The sequence below is a fragment of the Syzygium oleosum genome, unplaced genomic scaffold (genome assembly GCF_021117445.2).
Source record: "Syzygium oleosum isolate NSW1041296 unplaced genomic scaffold, Sole_v2.1 Sole_v2.01, whole genome shotgun sequence".
In the NCBI taxonomy this organism is placed as follows: domain Eukaryota; kingdom Viridiplantae; phylum Streptophyta; class Magnoliopsida; order Myrtales; family Myrtaceae; genus Syzygium; species Syzygium oleosum.
The window spans coordinates 7,544,152-7,571,402 of record NW_026607485.1 but is presented as its reverse complement, the minus strand read 5'-3'; the positions used below and the strand labels follow the sequence as shown (position 1 = coordinate 7,571,402).

Below are 27,251 nucleotides of genomic sequence, written 5' to 3'. Positions count from 1 at the left end.
CTGGAATGTGTTGTGAAAGTGATTGTGCATAGGAAAATGTGATGCTATGGTTGTGACTTCTTGTTGTGCACTCATGAGTGATCATATTTGCCTGTTGTCACATACTGGTTATGCTTGGGCAATGTTTATTTGATCCCCGACAGAGGGTTGTCGTCAGGAGGAGAATGCCTTGGTTTATTGAGAAATCAAGATGACTCGGAGAGTGGGATGCCCCTGTGTGGGAAGCCTGCAAGATTCAAGTCTTGGAGGATCCCTGCAAGATTCAACTCTTGAAGGATCCCTGACGGAGGGTTATTGTTGTCGAGAGGAGAATGTCTTGGTTTATTGAGAAATCAAGATGCCTCAGAGAGAGTGGGATGCCTATGGTCACCGTGCCATGAAAGTCCAGTTTGTATTCCGGAAGTGACCCACACGGGCCGGCTTGCCACCGGTTGTACCATGAGATGGGGGTGGATCCAATAATACGTACATGAAATGCAATATGATGTGTGTGCCATCTGTAATGCATGAATTGCTTGGTTCATATGATTTTCAAAGGAAATGCTAGTTTAGCTTGATGGTTTGAGATGCAATTCATGTAGGTATATCCGAGGAATCAAGAGCATGTCAGATAGATAGTTTTATGAACTTGTTTTCATCTCTTGTTGAGCTATTGCTCACTCCCGTTGATACATTTTTTTAGATCCTTAACTATGCCTTAAGTCTTCGCATCACCTATCTCCCGCTATGGGGTGCCTGTACGTCTTGAGGGTGACTTGAATGAGTTCACCGACCCGTCTTTTCCATAAGTTATTTTTGTGCGTTACACGGCCACTCTGTGGTTGGACCTAGGTTCCCCAAGGGGCAAAGTACCATACCATTTTGTTTCAGTCTTCATGTTGGTAGATGGACATTTGGAGGGGCGGATCCCTTACAATGACAGTGGTAGTAGTGATGACGGTTGTAATGGCGAGGAGTAGTCAATGGGAGTGGGTGTAATAGGAGCAAGGGAGACAACTTTTGGGATACCACGATAGAGACTTTTTGGCGTGATCTGATCGATCGAATGATGATAACGAGCAATAGCTGAGGGGGCTTTGTCTAGTGGTGGCTAGAAAGTATGTAACTTTTTTATTCATCCCAGTTAGTTTTCTGATGTATATAGTGATATCACTCGATGTTATGTAATAAGTCAAATGAAATGAATTGATGATGTTTCCCTTGTATTCTAAAAGAATGTGTTTTTCATGTTATAAATGTTGAATTTAAATGTTATCTTTCGCATGCGTAATAATAATATAATAAAATTAAAGAACACCTTAATATGTGACGCTCTGGGACGTCACACTTACTTTGGTTACTATCCCTAAAAAGGAAAAGACCCTAAGCTTCACTAATTGTCTACTCGCATACTCTCTCTCTCTCTCTCTAAACTTTTCTATGCCAATAATAAGTCGTATTTGGAGCGCTCACCATTCAACTCAAATATTGGGGACCGATTCTGATAAGATAAGTTTTAAATTTCAGGTGAAACAGATCGTAAAATCGCTCACCTTTTGAATAGTGTCAACTTTTCAATTATTAAACCATATACTTATTGGTTCACTTTTTTATAAAAAAAGCAAATAAACTTTCTCATTCACTTCAAAGTTGAAACCATGACTCCACCCTCCAAAGGCCTCCTCTTCCTCTGTCTCCTCTTCTTCTCATCCATCATCACCCTCTCAACCAAGTCAACCCACCACCGCCACCACCGCCACCACCAGGCTCACCCGCTCGACCCCCTCACTCCCTCCGAGCTCGAGCTCGCCCGAGCCATAGCCTCCGACTCATTCCCCGGCTCGCCCCGCCGCAACCTCACCTTCCACTACGTCGGCCTCGACGAGCCCGACAAGCCCCTCCTCCTCTCATGGCTCTCCGCGCCCTCTCTCTCCCGTCCTCTCCCTCGCAGGGCCCTCGTCATCGCGCGGGCCGACAAGCGAACCCACGAGCTCACCATCGACCTCTCGGCCCGTCGGGTCGACTCAGCCCGAGTGCACGCCGGCCATGGTTTCCCGATGCTCACGTTCAAGGAGCAGGCCGCCGCTAGCAGCCTTGCGCGGCGGTATCCACCGTTCCTGGAGTCAATGAGGAAGAGGGGGCTCAAGGCGGAGGAGGTCACGTGCGGGTGCTTCACGGTGGGCTGGTACGGGCAGGAGGCGAGGAAGGTCGGGCGGACGGTGAAGGTGATGTGTTACTATCTGGACGGGACGGTGAATTTGTACATGAGGCCGGTGGAGGGAGTGACGGTGACCGTTGATCTGGACGAGATGAGGATCGTGGGGTTCGTGGATAGAGTGACGGTCCCAGTGCCCAAGGCCGATGGGACGGACTACAGCGGATCGCAGAAGCGGGTCGGGCCGGCCCTGAAGCCGATCGGGGTGGTGCAGCCGGAGGGCCCGAGTTTCACGGTGGACGGGCATATGATCAGGTCCAAGGCAAAGTCATCACTCTCTCTCTCTTTCCGTGATCATCAAAACGTGATTATAGAGTGGCATGAACTCTTTTTCATGTATACACTATAAAGTATTCGTGACATTAATTTTGCAGGGCATTAGTGATTTTCTCGACATAGGTTAATAACTTGATGATAGCAACTTTCGATCTTGGTATTGGGTTTTGTGAACAGCAGTGTCCTTAGAGTACTCGTTGACAACAGAGTCATAAGCGTTACTCTAACCTGTTCAAGTTGTTAAGAATGGTGTTCATATCTCCAATATGCTATTTTCATAATCTACCGGCTCAGATCATGCAGTCTTGTGACTTCTCTCAATGCATCAGGTGGGCTAACTGGGAATTCCACTTGAGTTTCGATGTGAGAGCGGGTCCAATCATCTCGCTGGCGTCGATTTATGATTCAGAGAAGCAGAAATTCCGGCGGGTGATGTACAGGGGATTCATTTCGGAGCTATTCGTGCCGTACATGGACCTCACGGAGGAATGGTACTACAGGACCTTCTTTGATGCGGGCGAATACGGGTTCGGGCTCTGTGCCATGCAGCTCGAGCCATTGCGGGATTGCCCCGAAAACGCCGTGTTCATGGATGCGTACATTGCTGGACAGGACGGGAAACCTATCAAGATGTCCAATGTTTTCTGCGTGTTTGAGCGGTATGCTGGAGATATCATGTGGCGTCACACCGAGCTCGGGATTCCTGGCAAAGTGGTGAGTCATTTTTTTTCTGGTTTCCCAGCAGTTCTTTTGTGTTTTCAGCCCCAAAATTTGAAGTGATGCTTTATTTGAAACAATTGACCCAGAGAGTGATTTTCTATTCGATTTCGATTCAGTTTCTCGGCTAAGTTGAAGACAGTTAGGTTTGGCATTTACAGAATTTGAATAGGCAATGAAGTGATCAGTCATTGCTTGGCCAAGACAGGACAAACTGGTCCGATGGAGCTATGCAGCTACACTAGTTATGCTATGATAGACGGTTTGCTTTATCTGAAGGCTGTGATTAGACTTGATGGTCCTGGTATGCTTTATATAATGCTCCAGAAGACCTGATTAATCTTGCTGCATTCGACTGCAAGATTGTTAACTTGGTGAAGAATGTAAATTCTGGTCTAAGGAAGTGAGCTCTAAATTTGAGCTCACTGCAATGATTTGGAGTCCTGTAGCCTTTGCAATATGATAGCTACCTTAGTTCATTCCTGGAATAAGTCTGCATAATGATCTTTCGCTATAAAATGGTGAAACGCCTATGGTTTTGTTCTCCGCTCCATGACCCCTTTTTCCAGAGCTTGAGAACATCATGACTTTCAAAGTCGATACGAACTATTTTACTTTGTGATACTCGGATGCGCGACTGCTTTCAGAGCATTTCAGTAAACCTGACATCTGATTGAACTGGTCTGGCAGATAAGAGAGGTGAGGCCAGAGGTAAATCTGGTGGTGAGGATGGTTTCGACGGTCGGCAATTACGATTACATTGTGGATTGGGAGTTCAAGCAGAGCGGATCCATCAAAGCCACAGTAAGTCTCCCAAGTCTTTTTTTCTCTTTTTTCAGTACCTTGATCTCCTTCTGCATGAGTTTTCATATAACCTGAAGCTGACATTTTTTGTTGCGCGAAGTGATTGGCCATTGATCAATTGAATTGATAATTAGTGTGAAGGCGCAAAAGAAGCGGTTATATTGCTTCAATTCACAGTAGTTTCATACTTGAACTGCAGGTAGGGTTAACCGGTCTACTGGAGGTGAGGGGTTCGAAGTACACTAACAATGACCAGATAATGGATGAAGAATACGGTGTACTATTAGCAGAAAACACCTTGGGCACGCGACATGACCATTTCCTCATCTTCCACCTCGATCTCGACATCGATGGTGATTCCAACTCCTTTGTCAAATCCGTCTTCAAACAGACCCCAGTGACAGATCGCCAATCTCCCAGGAAAAGCTATTGGAGTGTCGTTAGTGAAACAGCTAAGACGGAGTCCAATGCGAAGATCAAGCTTGGCTCGGAGCAGGCGGAGCTGTTGGTGGTGAACCCAGGCAAGAAGACTAATGTGGGGAATACGGTTGGTTACCGTCTAATCCCTGGATCAATAACCAGGCCCCTCCTATCAGACGATGATTATGCCCAGATTCGCGGAGCGTTTACCAATTACAACATGTGGGTCACGCCGTATAACAAGTCCGAGAAGTGGGCTGGTGGATTGTACACGGATCAGAGCCATGGCGACGACACATTAGACACATGGACCCAAAGGTACCTCTAGTTTCTCCACCGTAGCGATGCCTTGAACTTCTAGAAAAGCGGACATTTATCAATTGTTCGGTTACTGGACATTTCAAGCTGGTTTGATAATGCAGAAACAGGGGAATAGAGAACAAGGACATAGTGTTGTGGTATACCTTGGGGTTCCATCATGCGCCATACCAGGAAGATTTTCCGCTGATGCCGACATTGAGCAGCGGGTTTGAGCTCCGACCGGCCAATTTCTTCGAGAGCAACCCGGTACTCAGAGTTGTACCACCTAAAGTGGTTAAGTGGCCAAATTGTTCCATACCTGCCGTTATTTAGATTGAAAGATTGATGTTGAGGAACAGAGCATTACCTTTTCTCTTTTCTCCATATTCTCAAAACATTATTATTTCGAGAGAAGCAAAGACCACGTTTTAGATAGGAATGGAACATCTGGATTTGTTGTGGGTCTTTTACTTTTGCAAACGAGATGAACACTATGATCATTGAACAGATCACATTGGATTGTGTAGCCATTGGACATGGTCACCTGCTTCAACTTCAATAAGCTGTATCGAGCTTGTGAATTGCCTCTCAATCGATAGCCAAACATCAGAAAAACTCGATCCTTTATTGGGGATTGAATCATAGCAATTCATAGTTATAAATGAAGGGATTGCATAAGCAGTTGGTACCATCTGCGCTATTGCACGTTGCTTGAACCAACTAATCCAAGAGATTGCTTAATGTTGTAGACATTTTTTTATTTTTTTTTGGTAACCGAGGTGTCCGGGCCAGCTTGCGCGCACCTTCACTATTCCTCGGGGGAGACTAGCACAGCAACTCACCGCCATAGCCCCCCACTTAAATCACAAGTGCTCAGCTGGGGAATCGAACCCGGGGCAAGTGCGTTTAACTACACAATCCCAAGTACGCCCTAACTAACTGAGCTATCATGGATGGGTTGTAGACATTTTTTTGTAGAAGGAAAAACTGAAGAGCAGACTTTCAAATAGATCGTACATGTGCCAACATGCTACAATGACATTCTTCATCCAGGAGGATGAGCTAAAACATTGAATCTGAAAATCTTTAAAGACCCTCTGATAGGAGCACTCCAATTCCAGGAAAGATCATCTCTAGGGCTTGCAGCTCGGAATGACAGGTTTTGGGGATTTTGTTTTGAGCACCGGGTTTCTGTCAAAGAAGTTGCTTGGCCGGAGCTCGAAGCCGCCGCTCAGTGTCGGCATTATCGGGAAATCCTCTTGGTAAGGGACGTGATGAAAGCCTAACGTGTACCACAACACGATGTCCTCATTCTCAATTTTCCTGTTCCTGCATAATCAAACACCACTGCATGATTTCGGCTGTAACAGTACAAAGAAAAAACAGGATAAGTTACCTCTTGCTCCTACCGTGATTACGTGATTAGCAAAGGACTCAGATATACATCAATCAAAAGTTACCTCTTGGTCCAAACAGCTAAAGTATCATCCCCTCGGCTTTGATCGACGTATCGGCCTCCAGCCCATTTTTCGCTCTTGTTGTACGGAGTCACCCACAAGTTGTTGTTGGTGAAAGCGGCGCGGATCTGCGGGTAATCATCACGGAACAGAATGGGGCTGGCAATCGGCCCCGGGATGAGGCGGTACCCGACATTGTTCCCGACTTTGGTTTGCTTGTTGGGGTTGACCACAACGAGATCACATGGCTCCAATCCCAAGTGCAGCTGCGCCTCTGACTCAGTTCTCGCCGTCTTGCTCGACACAGTCCAGTAACTCTTCCTCGGCACGCTACTGTTGGCCACTGCTTTTGTGATCAAACTGGTCTTGATGAAGGAGTTTGGACCACCATCGACGTCGAGGTCGAGATGGTAGGTCAAGAAGTGGTCGTGGTGCGTAGCGATGGTGTTTTCTCCAACCATTGTGCCATATTCATCCTCTTTTATCTGACTTGCATGAGTGTAGTTCACTGCTTTGATTTCTAGTAGTCCAGTCAGTCCGACCTGTTGATTAATTTGGTATCAAGATCCGAAGTGACAAAGAAATTGCCGATTAATTTAGATGAAGCAAAATAGATGACAATTAGATATACATATGGAGTAGTGAAAATGATGCAAACAATGCTTGAAGTTTGGCCTAATATACAATATGGATCATGAACTTTTAATATGTTCATTGTCGTCTCTAAACTTTTGGTACATGTTCAATATAGTCCATGAGTTATATGAAAATGTTCAATGTAATCCTTCCATTAATTCAAGTTCATAGACTACATTGAATATTTTCATATAGTTCAGAGACTACATCGAATATGTATGAAAAGTTCAGGGACCACATTGAACATTAGGCTAAAGTTCAAGGACTACGTTGAATAAATTAAAAATTATATTGCGCATTGAGCCAAAGTTCATAGATTGTTTGCGTCATTATCCCTATGGAGTAATATAACTCAATAAAAATTCTAAATTGCGAAAATTGGCACGAGATACTGAAGCAATATGTCCTTAGAAAAAAAGAATGATTACGGATGTACATTGCAACATTAAACATGAAATTTAATTGTGCATTCGTCTAACATCTACCTTGAGTTGACATCGTTCAAATAAAGTTTTACATTGCTTATTACGGATGTATGTTGGAACATTAAACATGAAATTTAATTGTGCATTCATCTAACATCTACCTTGAGTTGGAATCGTTCAAATAAAGTTTTACATTGAATTATAGCATAAGTCCAAGCATGTACTTAAGATTTTTTTGCTAATCCCTGTTTGCCTTCCCAATCATCAATTTCCACGTTTTAAGTGGACGGCAGATTCCAGTCCGTGCACGACAAAAAGAGAGAAAAAAGTGGCCATGGATTGACACCCCATTACCACATGTAGAAATATCTTTGCTGAAAAGGGTAATGACAGGACGTTAAATTCAAAGATTAGAAATGTCTATGTTGATATGGACCATCATAAGGAAAGATTTCTACGTAATTAGTAGGTCAAGGACACATCGTAGATTTAAATTCAAAGACACCCCCGATGCAGCTTGAACTTTCCATTAATTAGGACATTGTTCAAATATCCCTATGGAGTAATATAACTCAATAAAAATTTTAAATTGCAAAAATTGGCACGAGATACTGAAGCGGTACGTCCCCAAAAAAAATAACGATTACAGATGTATGTTGCAATATTAAACATGAAATTTAATTGTGCATTCATCTAACATCTACCTTGAGTTGATATTGTTCAAATAAAGTTTTACATAGTATTATAGCATAAGTCCATGCCTGTACTTAGATTTTTTTGCTAATCCCTGTTTGCCTTCTCAATCATCAATTTCCACGATTTAAGTGGACGACAGATTCCACTCCACGCGCGACAAAAAGAGAGAAAAATGTGGCCATGCATTTACACCCCATTACCAAACGTAGAAATATCTTTGTTGAAAAGCCTAGTGACAGGACGTTAAATTCAAAGATTAAAAATGTCTATGTTGATATGGACCAACATAAGGAAATATTTCTATTTACTTAGGTCAAGGACATATCGTAGATTCAAATTCAAAGACACCCCCGATGCAGCTTGAACTTTCCATTAATTAGGACGTTAAATTCGATCAGTGTATGCTCTTTGATCTGAGAATTTGAAGATATAACAACAGACCTCGAATTTGATGGCTCCACTTGGCTTGAACTCCCAATCAAGAATGTAATCGTAGTTGCCAACCGTCGACACCGACCTCACCACCAGGCTCACGTCGGATCTGACCTCTCTTATCTAGAAAAATCATCCAACGTTAGACATGCCAAAGTTTTCCTTCAACCCTAGAGATTGAAAGCACCAATAACCTAAGATTGCGGAATATTCACAATGAGACTCTGCTTACAGTCTCATCCGGAATTCCAGTCTCAGTGTGACGCCACATGATGTTTCCTGCATACTTTTCAAACACGCAAGTCACGTTCGATATCTTTACAGGGGTACCATCTTGGCCCGCATAGAATCCGTCCATGAATACCGCGTTATCGGGGCAGTCTGCCCCCGGCTGGAGTGACACCGCGGACAGTCCGAACCCAAACTCTCCGCAGTCGAAATAGGTCTTGTAGTACCACTCTTCGGTTGGGTCCATATAGGGCACGAAGACCTCGGACACGTAGGCTCTATATAGTACTTGTCGATGTTTACCCTTCTCCAGATCGTAGATCGATGCTAGCGAGATGATCGGACCGACTCGGACGTCAAACCCTAGATGGAACTTCCAATTGGCCCAGCTGCGTCACAACAATAATTTGATTAAATTGCGACAAAGGCCTGTATGTGTATTTGTCTCCATTAGATTTCATGGTAAATTCCTATAAATGTGTTCTGATAAGGATATGCTAATAGAGGCTCATCATTATTTCGTCGACTCAAACGAACATTCCCAATTTCCCACAGATGAAATATGGTTCGGTGCATATAGATGTGCATAAGTTGATCTAATGCTATGATGTCTGTCTAAGCTGACATGAAATATGGTCGAAACCGTTTGTGATAATACTACATGAACAAGATGCTACCGAGGATAGATCTTAAGCAGCTGCGCATTTCGGGGGTGCCAAATCAAATTAAGACAAGACATTCCACAACGGGTGGAGGACCTTATTAGGGCCACTTCTCATGTCCAAGCTCGTGTGTTTAATATCAGTTAAGTGGTCCAAAATGGCAACATGGATTCGATTGCCTTGTTGCTATCAAGTTTGATCTTTCTTTTGGGCAAACCTTAGCAAAAGAAAGAGAACTCTTTCGGTCAAAGCTAGCGATGATGGTTTTTGGTACGTTCATTGACAAACAGGCATGATGGTACTAATTCAACTGTGTCCTATCAAGGTTCCTTTGGACTGGTTTTGTGGCTGAAATAAATCAAGTACGACGTTAATTTGACTTTCGTGTCTCCGTCTCAATTCCAACCTCTTACGGTGTTTTAATTGAAAGTTCAAATTTATTTGTTTGGTGAGACTCAAATAAGGGTTTAATAAAGGTTAAAGCAAAACAACTTAGCATTTTGACAAGTACCTGATGGTATGTCCCTTGATCTCGAAGCCCGGTCCATGAGGTTGCACGATGGCCGCGCCCTTCAGATGCGGCCCGAAGGGAGGCTTTTGCTTCTCAAGACGGTACTCGGTGTCCTCCGCTGTCGGCATGGTCGTCGTGAACCGGTCGTGATACTTCACTATCTTCATCAAATCCAGATCGACCACCATGACTATGCCTTCGATGGGTCTCATGTAGAAGTTGACCGTGCCATTTGTGTAGTAAGCAAGGACCTTCACGACCCTCCTGCTACTCTGCTCTCCGTACCAACCGACCGAGTAACATGAGCACACAATGCTGGACATGTCGAGGCCTCTCTTCTCGATGGATCGTATGAATTGGTCATGGGTCCGAGGCAGATCGGTCGCAGCTGTTTGCTCCTCTAGCGTGAGCATAGGGAAGCCGTGTCCATGGTACACCTGTTTGAAAGCATATTGCGTTTGTCACGACTCAAGAAAAAGAAGGATAAAAATTTGATGGATCCATCTAAACTCATGTATACAGCCACTAAGTGATTGGTTTTATCAAGTAGAATGAGTCTAGAGAACTGATTTGGAGCAGGAAAATTAAGGAGTAAGGAATAAGAAGAAATAGATTACAGCTAGCAATGTGAATGCATGTGTCGATAATGAAAAAAAGACAAAAAAGAAAATGAGCCACGAATATTATTTAGATGCCGTTAGCAAATCCATTTACCTAAAGGATTGACCACATATTAACATAAAGTCCCATTCTAATAGATCAAGTTGATCACATGGGCTCACATTGGACCACGTACTTCAAAAAGAATTTGGAGCCTTACTTTTCAAGACTGTTGATTGTTTTGCTCATCACATGCCAAGATCAAGGGTCCTATGGATGCAATACCATTTTTCCAAAGTAAAACAGTTGGGGGCTAACGAATCTCAATCATGAAGTTGATAAATGAATTAAACGTGAGTGAGGCCAAGATTGATTTTCCAACAAAACCTCCTTCGAGACGATTGATGGTCGATGGTTCGATAAGTCCACAGTGAGCTCATGAGTTTGCCCGTGGAACCGCAAGACCACGGCGGCTCGGCGGCGAGGGGGTATCTTATCGGCTTGGTTCGACATCCATGAGTAAATGAGCGGTTTATCTGGCTCGTCGAGACCCACGTATTGGAACGTTACGTTTTCAATCGATGCCCCATACGATCTCATCACCGCACGTCGAATCAGAGAGAATTCCGCAGGCGTCAACGGATCAAGCGGGTGCTCATGCTGAGATGAGGCTGGCGAGACGAAGGAGGGGGAGAGGGGGATGGAGAGGAGGAAGAGCAAGACTCTGCCAGCGGAAGCCATTATTGTATGTGAAAGTCCTCGGGAGGCATCAACATCCTTAAATAAGCACACTTCTTGACGGATTTCAAAACGAGGAACTTCAAGTATCACGGGTAAGATCGGTTTCACGATTTGAAAAGCACGTGTCAGGCTCTCAATGGTCCTGTTTAGTACGTAGATTTGACTTATCCTTGCTGGTCCTGTTTTGATACTTGCATATGGGTTGTGTACATATGTTTGCACAAACGAATCGCGATAACAAAAGCGATATGTATACATGTGTGTAGTGGCTAATTTGCACGGTCCGAACTTGCTGAGCAAAACCCTAATCTCCCCCGTCCCCTCTTCTCTCTCTCTCTCTCTCTTCCCCCCACGAGCTCAGCCTCCATGCACGCCACTGCACGCATTGAAGCCACCACCGGCCATTGCACAGCATATAGAGTCACGTCGGATCACAGCGGCAACGACGAATGGGGTTTCACTGGAGAGGTTTACGGCTACGTCGGCTAGGGCAAGGGGAAAAGAAGAAATTCTCGAGCGAAAAAGGGAAAAAAAAACTAGAAAAACGAAAGATGGAATGAAAAAGAAAATGATATGGAAACACAGCTATTGACTAAATATGTTGATGTTCCTCTTCGAAATGGACATGCTTGAATTAAATGCGCATAGTAGAAGTTTAATGTGTTCTCGTATCGTGTCAGAAATTTCTAAAACAAAAAATAGCTTTTGAAAATGTTAAATATATGAAGGATGAAAATAACACATAAAAATTGTTTACACCGATCATTGTATTAAAAAGTTTGTAGATTGGCTTTAAGGAAAAAATGAATAAAAGAATCTTCAAGAGATATTTGTATCAAAAGAAAAGGTTTATAGCACCAATGTGCTATATACCAATAATAGGAAAGCGAACTCTTCTTATTACATAACCCACATTCATGATCATTGATTTGAAAAATTGGTCTAACTTTTTAAATCCAAACTACCCAGTCCATGGTAACGAATGCGAGTCTTGTAAAAAACAAAAAAGAGTATACGAGTCGGGTGCCATATAAAAATACGTTCGTAGATGCTCTTGATTTCACATGTAGTTTTCACATGATACTAAACAATAACTTCACTAATCAAAGTGAAATAGTACTACCAAATTCTCTCCTCCGATATTATTTTTCTCAAACTTCATCACTTATTTGTACAACCTCGTATACATACATAGGCCACATCATATTGCGGGTCTAAATGGCCAAGAAAATGTTGTTGCGGGTCGGAGGAGTCTCTATTGGGCTTAAGGCAACAAAGCTAATTAATTGGAGGTCTCCAAAGCTGGATTCCTCTCGAAGAAATTGGTGGGTCGGATCTCGAACCCGAGGCTCAGCACGGGCATTATCGGGAAGTCCTCTTGGCACGGGACGTGGTGATACCCCATCGTATACCACAGCACTATGTCCTCGTTCTCAATCTTCCTGTTCCTGCAAAACCCAACAAAAAACGAAGAAGAGAAGAGTTGGAATCAATCAAGCTTTTTCCTTGTCATGAGATTGAATCGAGCTTGATCAAGTGTTGAACGAATCCTTGGCTTATTATCAGCCCATTGTGTCGATTTTGTAGAGTGTTTATCCTTAACACATGTAGAGATTCAAATTAGGTCATTCGTTATGCGCGTGCAATCGATGGTGTCAATGAAAGATCAACCTGCGGCTCCATACAGCCAATGTATCATCCCCTCGGCTCTGATCAGAGTACGGCCCGCCCGCCCATTTCTCCGATCTGTTCTAAGGGGTCACCCACAGATAATAGTCGGTGAAGGTGGCTGGTATTTACAGGTGCTCGTCATCCATCAGGAGCGGTCCAGCCGTGTACCACGAAACCAGCCGGTACGACACGGGGTTCCCGATTTTGGTCTTCTTCACCGGGTTCTCCACCAGCAGCTCCGAGGGGGCCAACCCCAGATGGATCCTGGCATCCGATTCGGTCTTGGCCGTCTCCTTCTCGACGGTCCAATAACTCTTCCTCGGCGAGGTGTTCTCGGCAGTCCTCTTCGTAACTAGATTGGCTTTGACGAAGGAATTGGCTTGGCCATCCACATCTAGGTCGAGATAGTAGGTCAAGAAGTGATCATGTAAGACCCCGATTGTGTTTTGTGCCAGCAGTGTGCCATGAGGATCTTCTCTTATCTGATCGGTTGTGTCGTATTCCACAGCTTTGACCTGCACTATTCCAGCAAGGGTAACCTGCATGGGGAGACAAAGCGGTGGACTCTTTGAGTTTGGTCCTGTATTTCAGTTCATTTAGCATATGAGGTGAGCAAACGACTCATTTGAAGATTGATATTGTGAATTGTTTAATAATAGCAAGAAAAAAAATGGGGTAAATTTCATTAGTGGGTACTAAACTTCAGCGAAATTTGTAATAGGCCACTGAACTTTGATTTCAATCGGCCAACACCATAAACTTCCGAATCTTTTTAATTTTAATCAGTCGGGTCAATGAATTGCTAGCACGGCATCCACGTGGCAATGTGATGGCATATGGAAAATTGGTCATGTGTTCAATCCACTAGTGGTTCACATGAAAATTAATTGGATTCCGGTCAAAGTACATCAATTGCAAAAAACTAAAAGTTAGGGATATTCGATGAGTTAGCTCAAAATTCAGTTATCTAATTGCAAATTCTACTAGCTAAAATGCACTCACTCCACTTGAAATTTACCTAACGAGAAATGCCTGCGTGATATTCACGCGTAATGCGCAATCAATAGGTAATTGGCCACAAAAAAGGATGGAGTTGGTATGCTAGATTTTGTATACTTTTATTGACAATTTTCTTGTGCTTTATAACCAAAATTTAAAAAAAAAACCATTAAAAACACCTAATTACTTTTTCCCATATACTTATCATGAGAAAATTTACCTTGACATTGATGGATCCGGTGGGCTTGAATTCCCAATCTAGTATATGATCATAGTTACCCACGGTCGACACCATCCTCACCACCAAGCTCACTTCTGGCATTACTTCCCTTACCTGCAAATCGAACCGCACATATCAATCATCACTACAATGATATTATTTGCTAAGGACACTAAAATATCTTACCAAAAGCTGGATTTGATTGTTAGATAATCTGCAAATGTCAGTCCAAGATAAACCGGTCTGTCTCATTTAATTCACTTACAATTACATGTCACATTATTCATAAGAACAAAATTTGACGCCCCTCTTTGTAAAAGTAGGACTACTTCTGTTCAATTCCTTTGTGCCCCACAAGTTATGTAGAAGCACCGTTATGGGTGCATGTGAGAATGGCTTTCCCAAGCCACTTTAGGCATCCGAAGCTCCTTGGGCTAAAATTGGGTGTTTGGGAACAATTTTTAGAAACCCCATTCAGCAAAAGTCGGCCTTGTGTAGGTTGAAAGCCCAAAGCAGGTCCTAGGTTGCCTTGGGCTTTTAGCTTTCTCGGCATGCAACACTCCCGAATAAGTAAAAAACATTTCTTCCAAAACTACCCTCACTTATTTTTTTAATTTTTCAGTTTTGCCCTCGTTTATCACTGTTCATTGTCTTCTCTGCTTAGCTCGACGGTGTGGCTATGAGGGGACGGTGACAAGCTGAAGAGGGGCCGGCGTGGTCACGCAACCCAGTGACCGTCGCCTAGGGTCGCACGACCGCTGCGACGGGCCACGCTAGACGGCCCTTGCCAGGAACTTGCACGACCTCAGAGAGGCGCCGTGTGATTCAAGCGAGGACGTTGAGGTCATGCTACCCAAACGACCCTCGAGGGCCGCCGGCGACCCAGATCTAGCGCCGTGCGATTGTTGTCTGAGGCCAAATGACCTCAAGCAGCCCCGGCGACCACCGATGAGGGCCACCTTGCATGGGTTTCACGACCCCCACGAAACCCAGGCGAGGCGGCCCTCGTCGGTGGTCGCCGGGGCTGCCTGAGGTCATTTGGCGTCAGACGACGGCCGCACAGTGCCAAATCAGGGTCGCTGGCGGCCCTCGCCTGGGTTTTGCGACCCTCGTCGGTGGTCGCCGAAGGCTGCCTGAGGTCGTTCGACCTCAGACGACGGCCACCGACGCCAAATCTGGGTTGCCGGCGGCCGCCTGCCCTTTGCCGGCTAAATAAAAAAAGTGCCTTGCAAGAATAATTTTTTTTCCAAACGCTATTTTATCCAGAGTTGCTTTGCAATGGACTTTTAAGTTAGAACTTACCATACACAATTTACATTTTGGAAAACTCCTTCAACTTAAAGTCATTTGCATTTTTCCAAAGACTTTTCCCCAAAGTGTTCCCAAACGCAGCCTATGAGAACTTACGGTTTGGTCCAGAGTTGCTTCTTCACTGTGGCGCCACATCAGATCACCCGAACGCCTTTCGAAAACGCACAAGATATTGGGTACTTTCACGGGCATGCCGCCGGAACTCGCGTAGTAACCGTCAAAGAAGGCCGCATCGGTCGGGCAATCGGCGGACGGCACCAGCAGCACCGCCTGCTGGCCCATGCAGTAGTCGCCAGCATCGAAGGTGTTGCGGTCGTACCACTCCTCGCTTAGGTCCATGTACGGTACAAATACCTTGGAAATGAATCCTCTGTATAGTACCCGGCGATGTTTCCGCACCTCTTGATCGAAGATCAACACGAGAGAGATTACCGGTCCCGCTCAGACATCGAATCCGACATGAAAGATCCAGTTTTTCCAACTAATCGCGAATGCAAACCAAAATCGAAGACAAAATCAGATGGTGATTTCGTTTCGACTCTTTTTTTGGTTAGAACACACAAGAGATACTCAGAAACAACGCTAAACTCGTTTAAGCCTATGTGGTATATAAATACCGGAAAACAAGCAATGTAAACGTAGCCCGCAAATTGGCATGTTCATAATCCTCAATGTGCAATGAATCACTAACCTGACCGTATTGCCATTGATCTCGAATGAACGGACCATCTCCGGCTGCTCGACGGCCACGCCATTCAGCTTCATCCCATTCCGTGACCGGTAATCCGTCCCCTCGGCTTTTGGGATCGGAACGACCAACCTATCCTTGAATTGAACGATTCTTATCTCGTTGAAATTGGCAACTATTACTATACCCTCCAACGGCCTCATATAAAAATTAGGAGTGCCCTCGGCATTGTAGCACACGAGCCTCGTCGTCCTCCCCGCCGTTTCTGGTTCCCCGAGCCACCCCATCGAATAGGACTGGCACACGATGTTGCTTATGTTCAAACCCCTCTTGTTCGCCGACTCCACAAAGGGGGCGTACCGAAGTGGCAACTCCTCGGCGGCTGAAACTTCGTCATTGGTCTGCATGGGGCAGCCGTGGCCCGTGTATACTCGATCTGAGACGATCGAGTTCGCGGACATGTCAACGACGATTTCATGGATTCGACGATCAATGAGGGCTACAACGAAGGCCTGGCGAGGCAGGGCGTCGGCGGCGGTTCGGCTCGAGAGCCATGAGTAGACGGTGGGCTTGTCGGGCTCGTGGAGGCCCACGTATTGGAAGGACAACTTGGTGTCGTTCGTCATCGGGAGGAGAATTGGCGATGATGGAGCATGCGAGTTCAAGTTCTGAGGGGGTAAGAGGGTCTAGCGGGTGTTCTTGGGGGCTCGAAGGTGTTGATAACAAGGCCGAGGCTAAGAATAATACGTAGAACGACAGTTTCATTGACGTTAAAGCCATTTTTTCCTTTTTGCTTGATGTGAAATGAGGACTTGTATGTGCTTATATAGTATTCGAGAGATTAAGTCTTAATTTGTTTCGCGGAAAATGGATGATTTGGAAAATATTTTCTAAAAATGATCGTTTATATTGCTTGAAATAATGAATCGATGGAATATATTTTCATTATCGACAACAATTTATGTCTAGACATATTCATTGATGACGAAAATATTCTTTCTATATATTCATTTCTGTAAACGATACAAGCGATCGTTTTCAGTAAAATGTTTTTCTAAATCATCTATTTTTCGCGAAACAAAAGGAGTGTGAAATATTTTTTTCAGGAAAATATTCGGAGCTATGTACATAAAATGCACAAAATGCTTGAGGACTTGAACAATTAGACCGCTAATTAGGTCATTTTTCCAAAAAAAGACAAGAAAGGAGAAGATAGTTGTGAATGAAAAATGCTATTTCAAAGTTGTTCAATTTTGCATGATTTGTTGGTGATGTAACTTTCACCTCTAATGTTTCTAATTCTGCAATGCCCGCTCTGACATTTTGCAATTTGTTTCAATGCGCTGTCTGGCGTTAGCTCCGGCCAAACTCTCACCAGAATTTTGACCATTTGCGCATCAAGGTCACTAGGGAGATCCAACTGTGTAGCCCAGCAAACTTTGCAGGATTATTTGTCTACCCTGTATTTCTTTAGTTTGTTGCATTTTGGCCCCCTGGGCCGGCGATGGCCGCCATCGCCGGCCTTGGGGGCACGCGAGGACAACCATCGCCTTAGGCCAAGAAGGGCGGCCCTTGCTTAAGGCCAGCAGAGGGAAAAAGAGAAAAAAAAAAAAGAAAACCATTTATAAAATTTTAAAAAATTGCAAAAATTATCCACGTCAATGCTAGTCATGCCATGTAGGATGACTAACGTCACTAGATCGCCATGTCAGTGATTTCCGACCAAAATTGACCAGAATAACTAAATTAATAAATCGTTAAAAGGTTTAGGACTAATTGACAAACCATCCAAAGGTTTAGGACTAAATTGGTACAATTGAAAGATTTATGATTAATATGGCAAGTTGTCAAAAAGTTCATGACTATATTAGCACAATTGAAAAGTTTATGACTAAATTGGCCGTCATACAATATGTTTAAGACTTTTTGGACAATTTTCCCTTTATTTATATACACATTTCGAAAAGAAAAAAAAAACCAAAATATAGTGGGGCAAATTGCCACAACCTCAAAAAATTGGGGGCACAACGTAATTCTCCCTAAAAGCAACTTGGAGAAAGTATTCACAAAAAGACCGTCTACATGATGAACTCTTCATGCACAAGGAGCTAACCTAATTCATGCAAATCGTGAATGGTATAGATCGATTACCTATGCCACCTCTTGAACAACTCCGTAGAGGCTAACGAAAAGCTTACGACACTTTCCAAAATGAAGCCTTGGCCTAACTATGTCATCTACAAGCAATTTGGTGAATATTCGTGGATCTACGAAAATTATTGTATGTGTTCCACGTTACGAAATAGTGTCTACACCTCACCGTCTGTTCTTTGCAACCCCTTTGCGTTGCTTTTTTTTTTTTTTATTTCCTCCTTTCCCTACTATATCAATTGTTTGGATAGCTTTTGTCACTTCATACTGTATCATTGAAAAAGAAAGCGCTAATACCACGGAAAGCTCCAAACTGATACACATGAGATAAATTTATCCCGAACTAATTAATTTTTTGACCATCAAAACCCCAAATCGGTACACCCGTGACAAATTTACCACAAACTAATTTTTTGATCACCAAAAACTCCAAACTAATACACCTGTGATAAATATACCCTTCGTTAGTTTCCGTTAAATTTTACGGTCAAATTGCCAAGTTGAATGAAGTTGACTGGTGTATCAGTTTTGGGTTTTTCGCGGTATTAACCCAAAAACAAATGTGCCACACTGTTTTTTTCATTTTTGATGTAACTTCTTCATATGAATCTACCAACGGGTTGGGTCACAAAAGCCCGATACTTCACTCGAATTGTATATTAACTATTATAAACTACACCAATCCTCTCCAATTTGGGATCGGGACTTCACTAACGCCTTTTACGGGCGTGTCTTTACGATCTCCTCTCACGTGTGACTTGTGAGCCTTTTGTCTTAGACCCGTTTTCCTCTTAATCCATGTGCACTTTTGCACCAATATGTGTATTGATTTGAATCTCTTCCGTGTTGCCAGATGGGTACGCAAACACTATCATTCTCGAAACTGATATTGCATTGTGTTACCTCGATAACCGCTCCTCCTTTATTCAAGGACTCTCACCAAACCAACTTAATGGCAATCTTCATCCACAACCACAACACCATCGATGATGAGATTCCTTTCTCAAGATATTCATTAAATATTTATCTGTATTGGGCCAACTATAAGAACGTCGAGGGCGATACCAACTTGTTGGGTCGCAGAGGAGAAGGTTGATATCGTTTTATATCATTTGAATGCGTATTGTAAATATACCACTACTACATAACTAGCCTGATGCAAATCCCAAAATGTGTTGCATAATACCTTTGGAAGCGTTGCTCAAAACAAGCGTTGCTTATATGGTCGTTGCCTAATTACACAGTGCAACACTCGTTTTAATAAGCAACAAATCAAACATTCGAATCTTAATTGAAACGATTCTATCAACATCTTCTTTCTTTTTTATTACAGACAGTGAAATTATATTCTTTGTCCCTTGCCAAACATCGTGCTTTAAAAAAAAAAATGTTGCCTAAAATCAAAGTAAAAGCAACCTTTCGAAACTAGTGTTACTGTCCGAACTAAAAAAAAAAACTAGTGTTACATTTGCACTCTTTGGTTGCCTTACACTTTTCTTAGACAACACATCGAAAGAGCGTCGGCATAAGTACTCTCAAACAACGGAATATCTCATTGCTCGTAATAACAAAACGAGGTCAAACAAAATGCTTTTTGACAAACCTTCCTCAAGTATCTTAACTGAAACAAACACCCATCTCCGTATGTTAGGAGACTAGATTACGAGTGATAACACCCGTATGGTCTCTCTATTGTTAATTTGGTAGTAAAACGCCGGAACCGGACCAAACCAGGTTCAGTGAACCATTTTGGTTTTTGCTAGTGCTTTTTATGATTATGTAGCCATAACCTCTAGCTTAGTGTGAAATTAATCTCCTCAACATTGAATTCTGAGGAAGAGCAAGAAAACTTGTGTTTGGACCTTTGGGTGCCATCATCATTACTTTGCCAAAACAAGAGGTGGACAAATTCATAATCTCACACACCCTCCCCCAGCCGAAAAGAATAGTGATAGATTGGTAAACAAATTCACGATCTCCCCCACCATTCGAAATCCGAAAAAGGCTTTCTGGTGATGTTCTGGATTCTCTGTGTCCCTCGGCATGAGCAGGAACACAATCCTCTCGAGAGGGACCCCCCATGTCTCACCGCCTTCTTGTCCGAGGGACAGCCCCCGCATCATGCTGATGCCACTCCCATATCATAGCTTTGATGTTGTGCTGTGTGGGGTCCCTGTGGGGAGGGACCCGCGCTGTAGATGCAATTCGAGATGAGATCTTGACACGCGGCGGACCATGATGTCTGGGGGACCTGGAGTGCGCTCGCCGGAGATTAGCCGGATCTTCTGTGTTCGCCGGAGATTAGCACGTCCTAGACGACATCTTGTTTTCTTTTGGTTCGTCTCATATTTTGAACTTGAATACCGAGGATTGAGATGTTTGGACAATCTCGTATCGAAACATGAATTGCAGATGACATTACGTTATTAAGACCGTAACGTTCCACAATCGTTTATTTGATCTCCTCGATCTCATCACTATTCTTTTCCCCTGATTACCGGATAGTCGATGAGTCGTGGTAAGTAGCTGAATCGCTAGTTAATCCATGAGGTGGGTAGATTGCAAAAATCGAGCACTCAACTATGGATCCCCGTGCCTGCGTAGGTGTTCATATTTGCTTTAACTAACCAATCTCGACGTACTTTAACAAGTCTCAAATAAGGCCAATGGCGTGTATCGAAATGTTACGTTTATTTATTCCTAGGCAAACGAACTCAGGATCCTTTTTTATGTGTGATGCGAAATTGATGCTTTGAAGAGTTGGTGAAGCAATCCATCTTAGCGAAAACGACAGAAACATCAAGACTTTCAACGCCCAGTTTTTCACTAAATCTTCAATCCTTTCAATGGATTCTCGGGTTCACATTAGGAAAGCAAAGTGTCTTTTTTCTTCTGTGTTTTTAAAATGGGTGATTTTCCATATTTTACAGTCTTCATTGTGTTGAGAGGAATGAGGATGGTGATGGGGATGATGAGTGCGCCAGGCGCAGCACGCCTTCCATCTTTTAACCCAAGAAGCGAATATTATTGATGATGATGATGATGATGATGATGATGATTCTCGTAGCACGCCTCTCTCTCTCTCTCTCTCCCATGCACATTTCTCAGAACAAGGAAAAAAAACCAGAAATTTCGGTAATTTGTCTCTCACCCTTCCTCAATCATCTTTTATCCCTTTCTTTTCCTTCTTTTTCTAACTTCTGTGTTTCTCTCTAATGACTCCTCCCATTGCACACTACACAGCAGAAGAAACAGTGCACTCACTCACCATCATCACCTCGTGCTGTCTCTCTCTCTCTTCAAGTTACATTGGCCAACGTGCAAAAAGAAAACAAGTTCTTTTCTCGACATAGTTTTTCTACGAGGATCTTCGAAAACCTTCCAACCCCTAGACAGATACATGTTGTGGGTCTAGATCTTGGCGGCCTAAGTGCTTTGGATATACACTTAAGATGTACATCTGTTCCTCTTTCTTGTCTTTTTTGTGGTTTACCACTGATCTGAAACGATCTCCTTCTGTAGAATCCGACTTACATGTGTGAACTGAACGTTGGGGTAGTTTGTTTTATACTTCTTCTCTACCCTGTGGTGAAGACCTGTTCTTATGGTGCCTCAGTAATTAATCCCCTGTTGTGCCCGTCCTAATCAAGGTCTATTCTTGCTATGACTCCCAACAACGAGCCTAATGTACCAATGACTGTCGATTTCCGAGTAATTCTGTGTGTTATTTTAAACTTCTTAGGAGCTATGATAACGACGGATTTTAAATTATGACAATGTATGGATTACGAGGGGGATTGATTCCCGAGGGACCAGCATGGCAAGGTCATTACACAGAGATATTTGCTTTGTGGCATCCAATTGTCAAATGACTAGAAGACTTGTTGTCAAAAAAGAGGGAGATTGTGATGTGATCATGCGGGGCAAATCATCCTTAGAATTCGCCCACACTGTCTCTGCGCACCTAAAAGCGCACCCATTTCGAAAGATTTTCATCTCCTTCCTTGCCCAAACCTAATCATTACCCTTTTTGATTCTCCCATGCCACCCTTCTCTTCTTATACGGAGCCCCCTCTCATGCAATCCTTCAACATCAACCTCTCCCTCTCCCTCTCCCTCTCCCTCTCTCTCTGGTGTGAGTTTGCTAGTGAAGTTATCCACTCAAGACGCATACAGAAATTAATGGGTGACATCTCTGTTTCTAATGGGATTAGCAATGGCAATGGTGTCAACGGTAAGAACCATTCTCTTAATGGCTATAGGAAGAGCTGCTGGTATGAAGAAGAGATTGAAGAGAACTTGAGATGGTGCTTTGCCCTCAATAGGTAACATATACATTCTTATTTGTTTTTGCTAAGTGATAGGTAATATATATTCATTTATTGATTATTACTATGTTGGTTTGACTCAGAGAATCTAAGTAAGAGAATATAACCATTCATCAATTCAACCACTGCGGCCGACATAGAGAGACAAAACCACCTGTCTTTTCTTAAAATGAAGCTCACTTTCATTTTACTTTTAGAACTTCCGATTATTTCACAATATGGTACAAGAAAAACGACCCTTTTCTTCTTATCCGGAGAAAAAGAGGAGCTAATCTTCGTGATGATGTTTATGTACACTCTGATTTAAAAACAAAGATCATGGTCATGCTAAAGGCAGACAAGCGACAGTATCTTAATTGCCCCACTTCAGGGCCTCTTTTATAGAAAACTAATATGGGTTTTCTATTCTTTGCTCGTTTCATGATTGCAGCATATTGCACACAGGAGCTTCTCAGTTCCAGGATATTGCACTATTGGACACTAAACCATTTGGGAAGGTAAATTCACTTACAATGTCTCATTTTATACTTCAGATCTTCTTCCTTAATATATATGTACTTATTTGTATGCTTCTTTATCTTTTTGTGGCTGTTTATTGGGCACGTGCTGCATTTTTTTCACTAGGCCCTGGTGATTGATGGGAAGCTCCAAAGTGCAGAGACAGATGAGTTCATTTATCATGAATCTCTGGTTCATCCTGCTCTTCTTTATCATCCAAAGTAATTTAGTTTCTTTCCCCTTCCTTTTGTACTTTTATTCCAATTCGTCCCTCTGGTAAGTTTTTACTAACTAAATTCCTTATTTTGAACTTTCATGTTCAGCCCAAAGACTCTGTTCATCATGGGTGGTGGTGAAGGTTCCACGGCAAGAGAGATCCTAAGACACAAAACTGTAGAGAAAGTTTCTATGTGCGACATTGACGAGGTAATCACTACAACTAAGTAAAATCAAGTCCTAGTATTATTCGGCTTTACTCCTGTATCGATAAGAATCACCAAACCAGACAAAAAGCACAGTAGCAGTTATCACTTACGCATGATTCCTTATATAACCACTGAATGATATGTTTTTCTCGCGTGGATAATGAACGAGTTGAGTTGGCCACGATGAAATTGCCAATTTACTTATCTTTCGCTGAAAACTTGTGAGCAGGAAGTGGTGGACTTCTGCAGGTCATACTTAGTAGTCAATAGAGAGGCATTCTGTGACCCTAGAGTTGAGCTGATCATCAATGACGCGAGGTATGAATCTAGATTAATCACATTTTAATTGAACTAATAGCAGAACCGACCCTATTTACAGCTTGTTTCTTATCAGGGCCGAGCTAGAAAGCCGAAAAGAGTGCTTCGATGTGATCATAGGCGACCTTGCCGACCCCATTGAGGGAGGCCCTTGCTATAAGCTCTACACCAAATCGTTCTATGAGTACACGGTGAAACCCAGGCTCACTCGCAATGGCGTTTTCGTTACACAGGTTAGTGTGTGCTTCTGTATGTAAGCTCACGCGCATTTGCACATTATAAAGAGAGAAATAACCAGTTTGGTGCCATGAGAGCAGGCGGGGCCGGCTGGGATTTTCAGCCACACTGAAGTGTTCTCTTGCATTTACAACACTTTGAAGCAGGTCTTCAAATGTAAGAATGTTACAGAAAATAATCTCGTTCAGTTGTTCACTCTTCTTAAATCATCTAGTACCTATGAGAAAAGGTTAGAGAAATGATCTTTTTCTCTGATACTAAATGCAGATGTTGTGCCCTATTCAGCTCACATTCCCTCGTATGCTGATACATGGGGTTGGGTCATGGTATGTATCAACTAGACTCGAACCATTAACAAGAACTTCAAAAACTTTGCAACTTGGAACTGCTTGAAGTTTAAGGTTGTTCAAAATTACAGGCATCAGATGTGCCATTCTGCTTGAGTGCTGAAGAGTTCGACCTCAGAATGAAGCAGAGGATCAAAGGAGAAAACCGATACCTCGACGGGAGGACTTTCGCCTCGGCCTCGACCCTGAGCAAAGCCGTCCGAACATCGTAAGTCAAGCGAAGACATATACCACGCACCAACCGACTTATCAAGATTGATTGCGATGTGATTGCACTTGTTTGATAAAGGACCTAATCTTAAATTGTGCATTGATTGATTGGACAGATTGGAGAATGAGACTCAAGTGTATACTGAGGGAGCAGCGAGGTTCATATATGGCCATGGCAGACAGAATCAAGACTGAAAGAAACTGAAATGAAGGGAGCCCCCAAGAACACAAGAACACAGAAAAGCTCGCAAGTGGAAATTACAGTTTTTCTTTAACTTTGTTTCTTTCTTTTTTTTTGTCTTTTTTGGGTTCTTGGCTGTAGCTTCTGGTGTTGTATGTCTTTGTTATGTCGTTTCTGCTTTTGTCTCTTGCTACCAACTTTGAAGCTCTCGTATAATTGCAAAGGATGGGTTGTCCTTGAACTCTCTCACCCTCTCTCTCTCCATATGTGGAAAGTTCAACTGGCCCTGCCTAAAACTGAATCAAAGACGTCCCTTTTCTTTTCCTGGTGTCCGTTCTTCTTCTTCTTCTTCTTTTTATTTCACTCCTCTTTTTTATGTACGGAGATCGAAACCGTGTTCAATTTATTAGACTTATCAGTAAGTATTTAATGGCGTACAAAGATGTGCGGTCAAAGCGTAGGAGCATTAAATGCAAAATAAATCATGTCGTTTTTTATGAATTAAGTTCTTATATAAGTCGATAGTAGTTTCACACTTGTATCCATGTAGTTTAAGTCAGACACTTCTTATTGGGGAAAATTATCCTATTAGTTTGAACCAATTATACGGCTACTAATTCGGTCATAAATTTTATAATTTGACTAATTTAGTCATAAACCTTTTGATAATTTTCTAATATAATCATTCCGGCCAATTTGAGCCGAGAAGCGCTGATATGAAGGTCCGGACGTCGTCATTTTGCAGATTTTTCAAAATTTTCTGAATTTTTTTCTTTTTTCTTTTTCTTTCTTTTTACTTTTCTTTCCTTTTCCACGGGACCATTCATCTTCTTCCTCATAACAAACTGATGTTGCTTGTTCTTATTGTTTTTAATAGCCTAAATGATGCTATTAGGGGTTGGATCATGTCGGCAAACTCCAACTTGCTACCATCCTTCTACTTCTCATGGATGGAGATCAACAAACTTAATCCAACTCTACCATTTTATTGGTATGCAAATTGACTTGGTTGAAAATCTTTTTTCTCGAGTATAGGAGGCAAATGGGTTGGCCTGCCTGTGGCATGGCTGGTCTCCGCATACTACCACCTATTAGAGATATAAAGAGATTATGTATATTTCTCTTTATTAGTCCTAATTAATTGTAACTGATATTATGCTACTTTAAATAGTTATTTTGTAAAGCTTATAAAAAGACTCATAGTATTCTATATTTTTTTTGTTGTGCTTTTTCCACTCCTTCATTTGCTAATACACTCCCTATTTTAGTGTTTTGACCATATTATCATTATTGGGTCCCACTTCTTCGACATCCTTTGTTACTATCCTGCCAAAAGTGTTTCATTTTTCTTTCTCTCGAATGTGATGTCGGTTTGCTTTCTTTCTTTTTTTTTTCTTGTGAGTCCCACCTTCCTTCTTATCTCTCTCAATAGACGATGTTGGTGGTCATATTGGTGGTCGGAATGGAGACTTGCTGGGCTTCGCGATGTGGCCTCCTGATCGAACCCGAAGGGAGCGGCGGCGGCGGCGGCGACGACTGCGACTGCGACTGCGGGCTCGAAGTGGTGTTTGAGGAAGGGGGAGACGACATCGGGGTGAGGGTGTCGGAGTTATTGGATGAGGTGGTGGTAGTGGTGGCGGGCTTTGGTGAGGGTCTTAGTATCCCAAGAGTAGGTCTCGGTGAAGCAGGGGTGGATGAAGCTTGGACGAGAAAGGATCCATGGGTGACCGCTCGCCATGTGGTCAGACGACGCCATTGATTGATTTCCCTCTAATTGCTCTCTCTCTCTCTCTTCTCTCTCTCTCTCTCTCTCTCTCTCTCTCTCTCTCTCTCTCTCTCTCTCTCTCTCTCTCTCTCTCTCTCTCTCTCTCTCTCTCTCTCGATGTATCAATCCAAGTACCAAAAATGTTTATCGAGGTGGTCTGTGCAAAGCTTAAAAGGATAGTTTGTGTGGGTGAGAGAGTGAAGTAGGGAGAGACGAAAGAGAAGAAATGGTATGCTGAGAGTAAGACTGTGGGAGAGAGAGTCAAGAGCGGTTAGCTGAAGCAGAGGTTACTCAGTATGTTTGTGATGGTGAAAAAGAAGAGGAACAAGAAATGGAGAGATCAAAGGGAGAGAGAGAGAGAGAGAGAGAGAGAGAGAGAGAGAGAGAGGAGGAAGAGGTGGACTATGATGTTCCTGTAGTTCATGGTCATAATTCGGTTGACGATGGCTATGTCGGGAGTAATGTTGTTCGTCATAATTCGCTAGCTAATGAAGAAAACAAAGAAAACGAAAAAAATCAAACCCAGTAACGAAATGTCTCCAATTGCTTTAGATGAGAGCGAGAAAAACAAAACTTTGACTTTGAAGCTTCTTCTTCTTCCCCCATTTCTTTCCATCTTCTTGGCTAATTGGAAAATGTAAATATTTTTTGGAGAGGAATTGAGATGAGAAGGTATTATCTTCATTTTCGGATAATTGATGAATTACCACCAAGACTTGAACCATGATTAGATTCAACTAAGAGGAATAAGAGATGGCTAGAATTACATCCGAAGAGAGAACAAAGAGAATTAAGAAGAAGGA

At 42.9% G+C, this 27,251-nt stretch overlaps 3 protein-coding genes and 1 pseudogene across 3 annotated transcripts; 2 read left to right on the top strand and 2 right to left on the bottom strand.

Moving 5' to 3' along the window:
* The first annotated feature begins 1,631 nt into the window (after nucleotides 1-1,631).
* On the top strand, nucleotides 1,632-5,218 carry LOC115685037 (amine oxidase [copper-containing] alpha 2, peroxisomal-like). The gene is made up of 5 exons (XM_030610024.2): nucleotides 1,632-2,449; nucleotides 2,800-3,184; nucleotides 3,878-3,991; nucleotides 4,191-4,729; nucleotides 4,834-5,218. Exons 1-5 carry the CDS (start codon nucleotides 1,638-1,640, stop codon nucleotides 5,042-5,044), a joined length of 2,061 nt encoding a protein of 686 aa, XP_030465884.1. The 5' UTR covers nucleotides 1,632-1,637; the 3' UTR covers nucleotides 5,045-5,218.
* Nucleotides 5,219-5,694: 476 nt separating this feature from the next.
* On the bottom strand, nucleotides 5,695-11,119 carry LOC115685039 (amine oxidase [copper-containing] alpha 2, peroxisomal-like). The gene is made up of 6 exons (XM_030610025.2): nucleotides 10,746-11,119; nucleotides 9,759-10,195; nucleotides 8,590-8,974; nucleotides 8,367-8,480; nucleotides 6,172-6,710; nucleotides 5,695-6,040 (listed from the first exon to the last, which is right to left on the bottom strand). Exons 1-6 carry the CDS (start codon nucleotides 11,097-11,099, stop codon nucleotides 5,845-5,847), a joined length of 2,025 nt encoding a protein of 674 aa, XP_030465885.1. The 5' UTR covers nucleotides 11,100-11,119; the 3' UTR covers nucleotides 5,695-5,844.
* Nucleotides 11,120-12,381: 1,262 nt separating this feature from the next.
* On the bottom strand, nucleotides 12,382-16,614 carry LOC115685017 (amine oxidase [copper-containing] alpha 3, peroxisomal-like; annotated as a pseudogene).
* Nucleotides 16,615-21,472: 4,858 nt separating this feature from the next.
* LOC115685040 (thermospermine synthase ACAULIS5-like) lies at nucleotides 21,473-25,008 on the top strand. The gene is made up of 10 exons (XM_030610027.2): nucleotides 21,473-22,464; nucleotides 22,898-22,964; nucleotides 23,092-23,186; nucleotides 23,289-23,391; nucleotides 23,620-23,708; nucleotides 23,785-23,941; nucleotides 24,026-24,101; nucleotides 24,213-24,271; nucleotides 24,364-24,500; nucleotides 24,619-25,008. Exons 1-10 carry the CDS (start codon nucleotides 22,181-22,183, stop codon nucleotides 24,695-24,697), a joined length of 1,146 nt encoding a protein of 381 aa, XP_030465887.2. The 5' UTR covers nucleotides 21,473-22,180; the 3' UTR covers nucleotides 24,698-25,008.
* Nucleotides 25,009-27,251: the final 2,243 nt, after the last annotated feature.

Excerpts from the sequence above, each read along its gene's own strand:
- LOC115685039 (XM_030610025.2), bottom strand. The coding sequence starts at position 11,099 with ATGGCTTCCGCTGGCAGAGTCTTGCTCTTCCTCCTCTCCATCCCCCTC. Across the intron at positions 10,196-10,745 it reads CATCAATCGTCTCGAAGGAG|GTGTACCATGGACACGGCTT; the intron begins GTTTTGTTGGAA and ends GCTTTCAAACAG. Across the intron at positions 6,711-8,366 it reads GTGGAGCCATCAAATTCGAG|GTCGGACTGACTGGACTACT; the intron begins GTCTGTTGTTAT and ends ATTAATCAACAG.
- LOC115685040 (XM_030610027.2), top strand. The coding sequence starts at position 22,181 with ATGCCACCCTTCTCTTCTTATACGGAGCCCCCTCTCATGCAATCCTTC. Across the intron at positions 23,392-23,619 it reads CTATGTGCGACATTGACGAG|GAAGTGGTGGACTTCTGCAG; the intron begins GTAATCACTACA and ends ACTTGTGAGCAG. Across the intron at positions 23,709-23,784 it reads CTGATCATCAATGACGCGAG|GGCCGAGCTAGAAAGCCGAA; the intron begins GTATGAATCTAG and ends GTTTCTTATCAG.
- LOC115685037 (XM_030610024.2), top strand. The coding sequence starts at position 1,638 with ATGACTCCACCCTCCAAAGGCCTCCTCTTCCTCTGTCTCCTCTTCTTC. Across the intron at positions 3,185-3,877 it reads TCGGGATTCCTGGCAAAGTG|ATAAGAGAGGTGAGGCCAGA; the intron begins GTGAGTCATTTT and ends CTGGTCTGGCAG. Across the intron at positions 3,992-4,190 it reads GCGGATCCATCAAAGCCACA|GTAGGGTTAACCGGTCTACT; the intron begins GTAAGTCTCCCA and ends CTTGAACTGCAG.